This window comes from Calypte anna, chromosome 7 (assembly GCF_003957555.1).
Source record: "Calypte anna isolate BGI_N300 chromosome 7, bCalAnn1_v1.p, whole genome shotgun sequence".
Classification (NCBI taxonomy): Eukaryota; Metazoa; Chordata; class Aves; order Apodiformes; family Trochilidae; genus Calypte; species Calypte anna.
Genome location: NC_044253.1, coordinates 26,352,846 through 26,365,915, shown reverse-complemented (window position 1 = coordinate 26,365,915; position 13,070 = coordinate 26,352,846). Strand labels below are relative to the sequence as shown.

Below are 13,070 nucleotides of genomic sequence, written 5' to 3'. Positions count from 1 at the left end.
GCTGCCTCCAAACCTCTACCCTTCATAGAATTATTTTGGGTTCAGAAAAGCTTGAGGATCATTGAGTCCAATCATTAACCTCATTCTACTGAGTACTTTCCCACAGCTCAACATGCCTCAAGGGACATCTGCCACCTTGAGGTCACCCCACGAGACGGTGAAGCAGGTTCCCCAAGCCCACATCTCCCCAGGGTAAGGGTTTGGAGAGTAGGGTACTCTGGGAGTGGCGTGCAAAGCAGCACCAGGGAGCTTGCAAGACCACCCAGCACTAGGAGGTGCAAATCAGGGCACTGTTTTGCAAAAAATAGGGAACCTCCTTGGAGGTGCACCCAATTTCAGCAAGGTACCATTTCAACCTGGCCATGAAGCTGGGATCTTGGTTGGGAAGCAGCCTGCGAGCTCAACAAGCAGAACAGCACTCCAACCTCCCCCCCCTGGCACGGGGGTTACCCTTGAGGAGGTAATGCTGTAAATTCAGCATCTCTGGAGGTGGGGGTGAGGGGTGGCAGGAGATGGTCGCTGGCTATCTTTTATTCGAGGTGCATTCCCAAGATTTTAGTTAACTGTAACATAAAACTGTGAAAGTTTAGCAGAGGAAAAGCTTTCCTCCCACTGACCTGGCCGGCCAATCAGAAGGCAGCCCCGCACCTCCCTCACTTCTGACAACTATTTAGCAACTGAGCTCAGCTAAAGTTTCCAAAAAGTTAGAATAACTTCCTCTCTCCAAGACCTCAATTTTTTTGCACAACCCTGCTCCTTGAAATAAGAGCCCTTCAAGCAACCTGGAAAACGTTTGGTCAGCAAAAAAAAAAAAAAAAAAAAAAAAAAAAAAAAAAAAAGGAAAAAAAAAAAAAGCTCTCCTGTTTTTCCAAAGGATCTGTCTCAGGAATTTAAAGCACATTTAAGACACACACACACTCACATAACGAGGGGGGGAAAGTCTCTTCCCCTCCCCTTCTTGCAGAAAGCATGGAAGAAAGCTCCAGTTCTCCTGTTTCCCCTGTGGATAGCTTGGGGACCAGTGAAGAGGAGCTGGAAAGGCAGCCAAAGCGATTTGGCAGGAAGAGAAGATACAGTAAGAAGTCCAGCGAAGATGGCAGCCCCAACCCAGGGAAGAGGGGGAAAAAATCCAGTCCCAGCTCCCAATCGTATGAAGAACTGCAGAGCCAGCGGATCCTGGCCAACGTCAGAGAGAGGCAGAGGACTCAGTCACTCAACGAAGCTTTTGCCGCCTTGAGGAAAATCATCCCCACTTTGCCTTCGGATAAACTCAGTAAAATCCAGACCCTCAAGCTGGCAGCACGATATATAGACTTCCTCTACCAGGTGCTACAGAGCGACGAGATGGACAGTAAGATGACGAGCTGCAGTTACGTGGCTCATGAGAGGCTGAGTTATGCCTTCTCTGTATGGAGGATGGAGGGAGCATGGTCCATGTCAGCCTCACACTAGCCACTGCCCAGGACAGGCAACCCAGATGCTGAAGGGGTAGGTACCCATTTCTTTTCTCCTAATTAATGCTCTGCATCCATCCGGCAATGGGAAGGGGGGGTTCTGTGGCTTCCTTTGCCCACAGTCCTCTGGAATGTCTTGGTGGGGCACAAGGATGCTGCTAGGCAAGGGGGGTTGGGGCCACCAACCTGTAGGAGAGATGGGCAGTGTAGATGTGTCCAGCCACCTTCTACTCCCCCCATGGCAGCAACAATTTGAAAAAAAAAACTGCTAGACAGATTTAAAAAAATCAGATACGCCACATTTTTTAAAAATAAATAGACATGTTTCTGCTCTGCAGGTTACTGGGGAGCTGAGAGGGTACCGGTGCTGAGAGTTGGTTGATAAGGGTCTGGGGGAATGGGGGTGAAACTATTGCTGCATGAGACTTGCCAGAAAGAGATGGTTCTGGGAAGGTTTTTAGGCAAGGAAAAGGCGATAGCTACAACAGGCTGACAAGGGTATCCAAAACAGCTGCAGCTGGACCAGGGCAGCAGCACCCAAAAATCCCAGTGCTGAGACATCAGCTCCTAGGACATCGTCTCCTGGCTGGGGGGGACCAGGGGGTCTCCAGAACTCAAACAGGTTTCAGCAAAGGGTTTGCCCCTGGTTGCAGTTCTTTTAAAAAGAAACGAGCACCAGATGTCGGCTACAACCCCTGGCTGTGCCCCTTTCTTTTCCCTCCCCCCCCCCCAATAAAAAGCAAACAAAGATAGAAGCAACTTTGCCAAAATTTTGTATTTGTTTGGTTTCCCTTCTCCAAAGTGCCAGGAAAGCAAAGGTTGGTGTTAGACGAAGTTTCTCATTCACTCTCATCACTAAACCCTTCCTCATAATTTTCCATTTAGCAGAAAACTACTTCCCCTTCAGCTGCCTTTGTAATACTCGGGGAGGGAGGAATAAACAGTAAGAAAGAAGGAAGGAAAAAAAAAAAAAAAAGCCCTTAATAACACTCTCATCTCCAGCTAATTAACCAGAGCAGCTCTGCACTGTGTCAGCTGGAGTTTGCATAGGGCCAGTCACTCCCTGGAGCTTAGTACATAAAGCAGAGCCCATGAACCCATTTTGCCCAGCAAGCATTCCGATGGGAAATTTGTCCCCCACACCACCCTGGAACATCGTGGGTGATGTAAAATGAAATAATTTCATGTCATGGAGCATCGGCTCCTTAAAGAAAAAATGAAAGTTTATCCCAACCTATTATCCAGACTTGTTTAAAAAGGCAAATCCATCTGTGTTTTAGCAGCAATTAAACAGGTCATTTAAAAGAAAGCAAACAAACAAAAACACACACACACACACACAAAAAAAAAAACCCAACCAAAAAAAATACCTTGATGCAATACAATACTTTGAAAAACTCCAAAAGTGTTCAAACAGGCCATATTATTGGTGTAAAATGCAGATTTAAAACTGTATTTTGGGAACTACTTCACATGAATGTTTTACTCTACTGAGACCGTTTGCTTTTTGATGCTGTAATTAGGGTTTTCGTGCGATTTTCTGAGGAACCACCAATACATCAGGCTGTTAAAAAATCAGTTACTCCAACCATGGCACAAGCTGCCTGTTTAGTTTCATTTCAACAGGTAAATGCACTGTTGTGGGTTTTATGGCTATTGCTGGTGTTGTTATTTTTTTGCATGTTGTGCCCTAATTTCAACTGCAAAAAGCCAAAGTTGGGTCATTTTTTTAAAGGATAAACCCTTTACAAAACAGTGTCTCTTCCCATGCTAATCTGGCTAAAAAAATGCAGCAAATAGATTAAAAAAAAAAAAAAAAAAGAAAAAGAAAAAGAAAAAACACAAAAAAACTCCATCACCATGCAAAAACCCAGGCTTCTTGTCAAAAAACAGATGTAAAATGTCCCAAACACATATTTCTTCAGCAGTTTAGATTGGCTGAATAGTAAAGTGCTGGGACAGAACAATGCATTTATTCTGTTGTTTCCCAAATGATGTCCTGCCATTAGCCAATGATGTTTTAAAAACAGTTATCTAATATACAACCATTCCTCTCTATCAAACAGTAAAACGTTGGTTTTTTTTTTTTTTAAAGCCCTGTTTAAAAATCCCTCTCTCTGGAATTATCACTGCTTTGATGAGGTGGATTTTTATATGCCAGTGCTGAGATTGTCCCCACATTTCGGGCTGCATGAAAACCAAGATACAGAACCAAGCCTCGGCGCATTTCTGGTTTGCTTTGGAGCGAGCTGGGGTTATCTTTGCAGTAACCTGGTGGCTAGAGGTGTCTTTTTTGCTCTGCCTTTGCATCCCCTCCCTGTCAGGGCAGGTGACCTGTCTCTGAGCCCCCAGACCTACCCCCTTCCCAGCCTCTCCTTTCTGTGCCTGGGTGTGCTTGGACACGCGTGCGGTTGAACTGTTGAAAACGCTGTTGACAAATGGCCTGGTGTGGCGCGGCGCGGTGCGGCGTCAAATTCGAGCCTTTACGGTGACAAAAAAGTTGTGTCTGCCAGCAAAAGGCAAAGAAAAAAAGTATTACAAGATCCCCAAGAAACCCTCTAAAATGGGCAAGCTCGTCTGGGTGGGTGGCACGTCGCTGGCTTCTGCGTGGGGCCGTCCCCAGCTGGAATGGCTTTTATTTGTCACGGGGGAGCCGCCTGTGCAGTCTCAATGGTAAAAAAGCCCTAAAATATCTATCTGAATTTGGGGTCGGCTCCTGCCTTGCCTAGGGAGCAATGAGCACTGTAAAGATGGGGTGAGTGTGAAGTGGTGAGCTCTGTTTGGGCTAGACTTCAGTGGCAAGCCTCCCTTTTACCTGTGTTTTTTTGAGACAGACGGGCAAGGAAAGATTTTGTATAGTTGTTCCCCCTTGGCTGTAAAAAGAAAATCAGAAAAGCTCATAGATTAAAAATTCAGAGCCTTGGGAACTGGTAAAATGCCACCTGGGCTCTGCAAACACCAGCAGGTCACTGCTGCTGGCTCCTCTGGCCACGAGGTTTTCCTGTTCTGCTCCATGTAATTACAGACAACTTACTCTGGTAGTTTCAGGAGAAGCAGGCACAGCTTTGCAGTTCAAATAGTTCAATTAGGATGTTTCAACAACCACACAAAGCTGAGCCTTCGTTCCCCACCCAAATCTCCCCGTCCTCATCGCCAGCACTTGAGCCCCTTTCCCTTACAGCCACCTTCCTCTTTTCAATTCAAGATGTTTAAGATGCTATGAAGAAGAAAAAAAAAATCAGGAGGAAAGAAAATGTTTCTGACTATCCCACTTAATAGGAAAAATACTGTCCAACTGGGATATCAGGAGCATCAGCATAGTGTAAAGGACAATAAAGCCCTACCCTGCTCCCAGTAAGACCTGTCTGCCAACAACCCCCTTCTTCCCACTTAACACAGCAGGACTTTGGATGAGCCTTTTGTCTCCCCTGGGCTGGCAAGGGCCCTAACACCACCTTTCCCATCTTTTTTGCCGTAGGAAACCCTCATGCAAGGGGTATGTGTGAAACACAGCCCTCTTCTCATTGCCCCTTCAGACTTCCAGGGCTGTTTCCAGTATAAAACACCAGCATCCTATTTCATTTTGTCCTTAAAGAAGCAAAGAGATGTTATCTCTGCTGGCTCTGGGAACAACCTAATTCTATAGTTTATGAGAGCAGTACAGTTAACTGGGGGTGTTGTGGCACTGCAATTAAGCCCTTTTTGTCCCCAAAGCTGGATTTTCTTATACGGATCCTCCAAAAAAAGTAAATACATTTCCTTGACAGGAAGGATTGTAAAGTTTGGTATTTACATTAATAGGCTTGTAGCAGGGGGGGTTTCATCTTAGTGCATTTAAAAGCCCAGCAAAATATATTTTGGATCTTCTGTTTATGTTCATGTCTGTACTTGGGAGAGGAGAAATCTGTTACACAGCGGACCGAGTACATCGCAGTCAGCCCATAGACCTTTGAAAGAGAGTCTGCAAGGAAAATGCTCCAGAGTAGGAGACATGCAAAAGACAAAGCTTCTAAATATGTATAAACTAATTACCAATGGTAAGGAGCTAGAGACATGCATGGTGGAGGGAATACATTAGATAAAAAAATGGAAAGATCACTTAGAAGAGCAGCAAAAGCATTTTTTACGTAATCCGCCGGGGCTAGGGTTGCAGTGAAAGTCCTTTCAGGAGGAGGGATGCATTGAAGCAAGTAAGGGATCAGTGAAGACAGACATTTCAGGTAAGTAGACCTAATTTGTCTCCTAATTAGTCATCCTCACACTACTCATCTGCACGGAGTAGCTCTACTTTCAAGAGCGTACAAAGCATCCCCACTAAAACAAAAGACAAGATTGCAACATTTCTTCTTTGCAACCTTCCTCCACGTTCCTTCCTTCAGTGCTTTTCGGGGCATATTTTATAGACTACTAGGTAGTGGTGATAAATTAGCTTTGGAGATCACAGCAGCCTCTTACAGAGATGGGACAGATCCTGTAACTACCTCTGTATTCTTTCAGGGATATTTCTTGTTACTCTTTCAACCTAGCAATATAATTATTTTTCTAGATGTAGCTCTGAGAATTGTTTCTATGTGGTTCACTATGACTTTGAAATCTTTAAGCCTGAAATCTCCAGAATTTATGTCTTGTTGTAGAGCCATAGGTACAGTTTGGTGAGGCTATGAACATGTAAGGGAAGTCCATCACAACCCCGAGCACAAAATGTAAGTAGGGAATTACAGCTGCTGGTAGGGGGAAAAAACACACATTTTGGGTTGATTCTCCTCATCTTCCAGGCTTCATATAATATTAGGAAAGGGCTGCGGGAGTGGGGGAAGCCAGTTAAAAGAAAGGGCTGTGCCATTAAAAACACACTGGGCCAGATCCTCAGCTGGCTCTGAGCAATCTTGCTACTCCTCAGTAGCTGCTGAACCCATCAGACTTCTCGATGGGCTGCTTAGAGGGATTTGGTGCTGTACACCATCACCTCCAATTTCCTTTTAGGCAAATTTGGAAGTGAGGAAAACCAAGAAGTCCTCCAGCTGGACCCTTGGAGGCTCATGCTAATTAATTATTAATTCTCAAGAATTAAAACAGTAGATATATTTGCCCAGGGGGAAAAAACAAAAAACAAAACCCAAAACCAACTGTAGCCACCCCAGCAGTTAATTAGGTTTGTTATTGTAGAAGATGACCACTCAACAACAGCAACTAATCATACACAAATAACAAATTAATTCAGACAGCCAATAAATCAAAGCAAGGCAGCCCTTACCCTTGTGTACCCATCTCTTTAACTGCTTCCACACCAAACCTGCCTGGCAGCAGCTGGGCCACCCAGCCCATTGATGGGGCACAGCCACCCACGCCAGCTCCTGCAGCACTCTTGGCTTGCTCATTGCAAGGGGAACCAGTTAAGCAGCAAAGAGGTTTTTCTCCCTCAGCTGGGCTCTGTTAGGCTCTGATCATTCTCCCTGGCACTGCTGGCACTTGTATTTTCTCTGCATGTGTGGGGACAGGAGTGCAAGTCTGACTGGGGCTCCGGTAGCTCTTCAGGGTGTCCTTCTCCTCCTGCATTAGAGGAACTCCCTTTGAATTTTTTCCATTATCTGTCACCCTTATAGTCAAAGGCTTTTAGCCACAAGGAAGGTTTTCCCTTGCACAGCGAAAAAAAGAATTAAAAAGCAATCTTTCTCCCCTGAAAATGAACTGTCTCATCACGGGAAGCAGCATCAGGAACCTGGAGACATGATCACCTTTGCTGAAGGAGGCTTCACACAGGACAGGGAGACTCCTGGCACCATACAAATGGGAAATAAGCCACAATAACTGTTCAGCCCTATTGCTAACAGAGGGTTTTGAGGAGGCCATTAGACCCCTAATTTCTCTGGGGTTGAGCATGGGGACTCAGACTTTTTTATGGGGGAAAAACACTATTTTGATCCGCTGAACCTAGGCCAGGCAGTATGAATGCTTCCCCAAAGCAGTAGCCAGTGGGTGTTTGTCAGGGCACCCACTTCCATCCTGCCCTTGGATGGGGCAACCTGGCACCCCCAGACCTCTCACAGGGCTTCCTTTTGGAGCCTTTGCAAGATTTAGTTTGCTGTTTTGTTTTTTATTTGTTTCTGCATTTATGGGAAGGGGTAGGAGTTAGGCAGCACCAGTCTTGTGCAGCCTGCAAAAGGGTTCAGACATCAAAAATGAAAGTAACCGCGGTGCCTGGAACTGCACAGTAAGCTGGAACTGAGCTGTGGACCCTTTTCCCCCCAGACTCTCTTCTCCATCTTTTAAGTGCAGCTCGGAAAACAGAAAAAGAGGAGAAGGGAAAAAATAATAATTAAAAAAGAGATAAATGTCTACTGGTTCAGCTTGATATATATTTACTGGAAGATGTCCAATAAGCCTGTACTAGCTCTAATTGAATTCCTAATAAGATACTTTTGCCTTGTTATCTGCCACCCCCAAGAAACAGCTTTACCATTTCCTTAAGAGATTTAGACCTGCCAAATGCATGCTTTAAAATGTATAAATTAGGTTTCAGATTAATTCAAAAATCATCATGCAGTAATTTATGGAATTAAGCCTTTGGTTTAAGCTCTCCGGGCCTCCTTTAAAAATAATATGTTTGCGCTTAAATGTAAATAAACTTTATTCCTCAGCTAAGAGATGTGGGGAGATCACAGTTGTACTGAAAGTCTTGTTAAAAAAAATAACAAAAATCAGGTTTTTCAGTTCAGAAAATTCAGATGAAGCCAGGAAGAGGCTTGTATGCAGAAAGCAACATTTTGCATGGCTGGGGGATTCCCCAGCGTGTGTGTATCCGATGTCCCCAGCACCAGGCTCCTTAATAAAATAAATCTGCCAGAGGGATCTCACACAGCCACAAACACACACATTTAAGACCAACACTTAGGGCAGGTTTCATGTGCAACGTGGTGAAATCTCACTGTGTATTATGGCTCGTTAGAAGAAATTCCTGGCCACGGGGTGAAGCAAAGAAGAAAAAAACAGCAAAAAATAAGGATAGACTCAGGAAAAAAAAGGCAAACATGCTTCCCCAGCATAAAATTTGCTATTGGTAACAGGATGCTTTATCTTTAATTAAGAACAAAAATGGACTTTAATCCGTCTATGGCATTAACACAGAGCTATAGAAAATCAGGGAAAATGCAGAGGAGCAGCAACAGAACTGTATTTAAACAGTTAAGCAGCCCCATCTCTTACTTGGACATTCAAATTCCTGTTTCATGGCCCAGAAGGAGCCCCAGCATCTCTGGATGCTGCACACCCCAAGCACAGGTTCTTCCTCCCCAGGAGGACATTATTGGATGTGCCACCATCCCTAAAAGCACAGCAGGGTTCCCAGGAGAAAATCATCTAAGGTGCAATAGGACTTTAAACCAGAGGAGTTCAGATGGGAAAAAAGGCTTTTAAGAGTGTTGCAATTCCTCGTCGGTTTTGCTTGTTTCTCACTGGGATGCCCAGCACAATCTTCATGCCACGACTACACCTAATTGTAATTTTTAAGTATTTCTTCCCCCTGAAATACACAAGGAAATCTTTCTTGGTTCATTGGGCTGGGGCACTTCAGGCAGGTTATGGTGTTTTAACCTCAAGGTGTTACAGCACTGGGTGGGTGGCATGAACTGAGCCCATGCAAGAGTATCCATGTGGAGACAGAGTGGGTTTTGCTATGGCAGGGCATCTAGAAATACCAAGGGAAAAACACCGGGGAAACTTCCCAGTAAGATTCTTGTGCTTAAAAACTACATACTAAAAGGAGGACATACAAAATTACACCACCTTAAAAAAATACATCTAGGCATGAAAAATATTAAGAGCTTATTTTTACACGTTAGATAAGACAGCTATTCTGCATCTGTTAAGGAAATTTATTATTTTGCCTGATGAGCTCAGAAAATTTCAAATATTGGCAATGCCCTTTGCTACCTCTAATTGTGAGTGCCATGCTTCAGGCACAGCCCTGCAAACTCCACATTCCAAACTCTTTTCCAGCTGTGAGGGGTTCTAAGCACCAAACAACCAGGTATTTTGCAAGAAGCTTTTCATCCTTTGCCATAGAAGGGCTGTTTAATATATCACTCCAATAACCAGCAGAAAAGAATCTCTTATATGGCATGGGTCTGAAATGTTAATTGTCAGAAGGGAGCTGGAGTGTCTTCTTTCTCAACACTTCCCATAGAGAAGTGACAAATTTGCACTTAGATTTAGCTGCAGAGCATCAGGTTTTGAATTGTTCAAATCCAAGTTTGTACCTTAGGAGGAAGGGAAGAGATCAGAGTATCCCTTTCCAACGATCCCCTTAGAAATTTTAAACCCACTCAACCTAACAATCAATATTTATTACAATAACTTAATGCATGAAGGAGTAACTCACTACTGCCTTAAGTGTTCATGCCAGGGAAATTGGTGATTGACAGCACCACAAAAAGACTCTGTCACCCCCCAGAAAATTTACAGGTGCTTCTGGGCCAGTGCCATGCACCCAGAGGGCTGGGGCTATGGGGTGGCATTTCCAGCTGTGAACTGGGAGCACAAAATATGCTGCTTTTCAGTAGGACTAAGTTAATCTGAAAATTTTACTCTTGAGCTCTGTTACTTTGTGAAGCAGGCAGTATTTTCACTCATGGTGGGTGGCAAAAGGTAAATATTTCGAAGTGGTTGAGGAGTCTCAGGGAAGTGGACAGAGCTTTGAAAACTGCAACTATTTTAGTTGTGAATTATGTCAGAATAAGAAAAAAATGCCTGGCTTTAAAATCAACAGTCTTCAAATGCATTTCCCTTTTTTATACCAGTTCATTGTTCTCATATGTCATCACTGGCCCATTTTCTGCTGTAATTAGAAAGATTTTCATGTGCACCTCATAACGCCTGCATATGAAGCACGCATATAAAGCAGGTATACATATGAATCCCAAGTATGTTTATTGGGTCTGGCCACTCATCCTTGCCCCTATGGAAAATAAAACTCCTGTTTATAGCACATTTGGCATGATTTCCTAATGCCATCATTTCTCCAGCTGTGCAAATCCATAGCAACGTATTTCTGTTCCCCTAGTGCCATTTCTTCTTAATCTTTCATTTAAATACTATTGTAAAAGTTCTCACACAGCTCTAGCATTTCATTACTTTAAAGTACAAAACCTCTCTCTCAATAGGAAATCTATAGGCTTCCCCTTTGAATTGCTCCCCCATGCCACTGCCCAGTCTGCCTTGCAGCTCCTCTTTATAGCAGGCACATCCTTAAAATTGCATGTGGCCAAAATATTTCAAAATTAGGGCTTTTCAGTTATTTCTGATGTGCCGCACCAGCTGACCTAGCCTGACACAGACACTTGGAGAACACCAGGAGAGCAATACAAGCAATTCAAGCTTCCCCATTGCATGAAAATACCTGCTTGTCCATGCAGTGCCCTACACCAGGCACCCCCAGTAGAAGCCCACCTTAATGTTGCATCTAAAGAAGTCCCCCAGGCTGCACCTTCTCCTTGCAAAGTGTGCTTTCCCATGCATTTAGCATTAGATGATTTGTCCCTTGGGGGTGACAGGAGCCCTAGTGAAGATAAAGCTATAGTGGACACACAGTGCTTCTTCCTGCAGCAGTGCTGGCAGCACACACAGGGCACACTCCTGGGGATGGCAGTGGTGGCAATCACCCCCTCGAGCTGGGCATGCTCCTTTTCCAGAGGAAAAAGCCAGCAGAGCCCAAATATGCTTTGGGAGAAAAGGGCTGAAAACGCCATGGTGGGTGCAGAGAGGGACAGGAGGGAAGGGAAACATACTGGAACTCTTGCAAGGAGCCCAGGTCAGGACTTGATGCTTAAAATTTTGCCAGGGATTTGGTTGCTGGGATGGATGTCTTTTTAGAGTTGCTCCACTGTGCTCTGTAGGTGCAAACACAGCTGGCAAGGTATCTCCAGCTCTGTAATCATAGTAGGACCAGAGAAGCAGCTCGGAAAAGTCATTGGCTGAATGGTACACTATGCAGCAGGGATTTTACCCCCGGGTGAGGCTGTCAGCTCCAGCTGGTTCACCTCTTGCATGTGCTCATGTAGCATGGGGATGCCCACAACAGGGAAAGGAAAACATCCCTGAGCACAGCCCCAGCCCAAGTGCTCAGCCCTTTGCAGGCACTGCTGGGACCCCAGCCTTTAACCCTGCTCCCCCAGCCTCAGCATCTCACAGCAGGATTTGAGCCCTCCTGAATTTGGGCTCCCCACCTCCTTGACTGCAAACATCCCAGCACCATTTGGGGATGGAGTGCCATCAGGCTTCACCCACCAGGTCTAGGAAGTTTCCAATGAGGCTGAGAGACAGATGAGGCTGTTCCTCCCATTTTCATTTTCTTAGGAAGAGAATAAATCAAGTAAAAAAAAATTGAAAAAAGGAAAAACAGCATTTGGCAGCAAGCAGCGGGTGGGGAACCCTGCCAAGGCCTGGACAGCTGTACCTTCTTCACTAGCAAGTTGTACGATCAGCAAGGGCTGTGCTGAAAGCCAAGAGGAGTTACCATAGCTGCTGCCACATTGCATTTGGCTGATCCTCCCTCTGGGAGACACCTTAAAGAAACAAACCCACCCTAACAGCTACGCCAGCCCTCGTACTCCACCGTGCATCAGAGGAAAACTATGGGTGACCTCTCGCTCGGGGTTTCTGTTTCGTGTTGGGTTTTTTCCTCCCTCTTTCCCCAAACTCCAGCATTTCTGATCCAATCTGAGGGGACAGAGGAGGAGAGCAGTTCATACAAAACTGTTTTGGTTTTTTTTGTAGCCCTGCTCGCACACAAAAAGGACTCCTGCCCCTCCCAACAGCTTGAAATAACCCAGGAAATTGTGCAAAAACCCCCATGGGTCCGATCCCACCCAGCTGGAGGCACGCACAGCTCTGCAACTGAGACCGACCCAGCCACCCCTCTGCCCTTGCATTGTAAATCTTAAAGCTTTTGCCTGGTGGGGTCTTAAAAATAGCAGAAGGGAAACATCAGGAGGAGAGAGGGAGATGTGATGAGCACAGGGGAGCTTTGAGGAGCACTAATGGGTTGTGCCTGGCTGGCAGAAGGTACCCTCTGGAACAGTTCTGTGAGTCCCAGGCAACAACTAGGGAAACCCCTGCTCCTCTCCCAGGAAATCAGGTAATGAAACTAGAAGGTCTCAGACTTCATTTAAACAGAAAATTCTTTTTTTCTTTCAGAGAGATCTATTTCTGGGTGTCATTCCTGCTCTCTCTGCACCCTGCATGACAGCCAAGGCTGTCATTACATTCCAGGCTTTGAGATTTCATTTTAAGCTCATCAAGGAAACAGCCTTCTGAGGTTCAAAGCTTTCTTTCACATGTCCTGCTGCACGTGTTCCTCTTTCCATTATAAAACTCATTTTCCTTGAAAACATCTCCAAAAGATACTTCCAAAGAGCTGTGCTTACTCCAAAGCCACACTGAGATTCCCACTCCCCAGACTTTTGCCCAGACATCCCCTTGATGCACAGATATATTTAGGAGCTCTCCCTATCCTAGCAGCCCCATAATTAGCATTTTCCCTGGCTCAGAAATACGTGTTTGATGAAAAAGCTGGAAAGCCAAAGAAACACTGCAGAGCTCACTGCTGGGTTTCTGCTGACT

General features: G+C 45.0%; 1 protein-coding gene across 1 annotated transcript in view; it reads left to right on the top strand.

Annotated features, from left to right (window-relative positions):
- The first annotated feature begins 952 nt into the window (after window positions 1-952).
- Window positions 953-13,070, top strand: part of TWIST2 (twist family bHLH transcription factor 2) — a 37,783-nt gene continuing 25,665 nt past the window's right edge. Inside the window, exon 1 of the mRNA XM_008495005.2 lies at window positions 953-1,488. Coding sequence (XP_008493227.1) covers window positions 970-1,452 — 483 coding nt within the window. The 5' untranslated portion in view covers window positions 953-969 and the 3' untranslated portion in view covers window positions 1,453-1,488. The remainder of the gene's footprint in view (window positions 1,489-13,070) is intronic.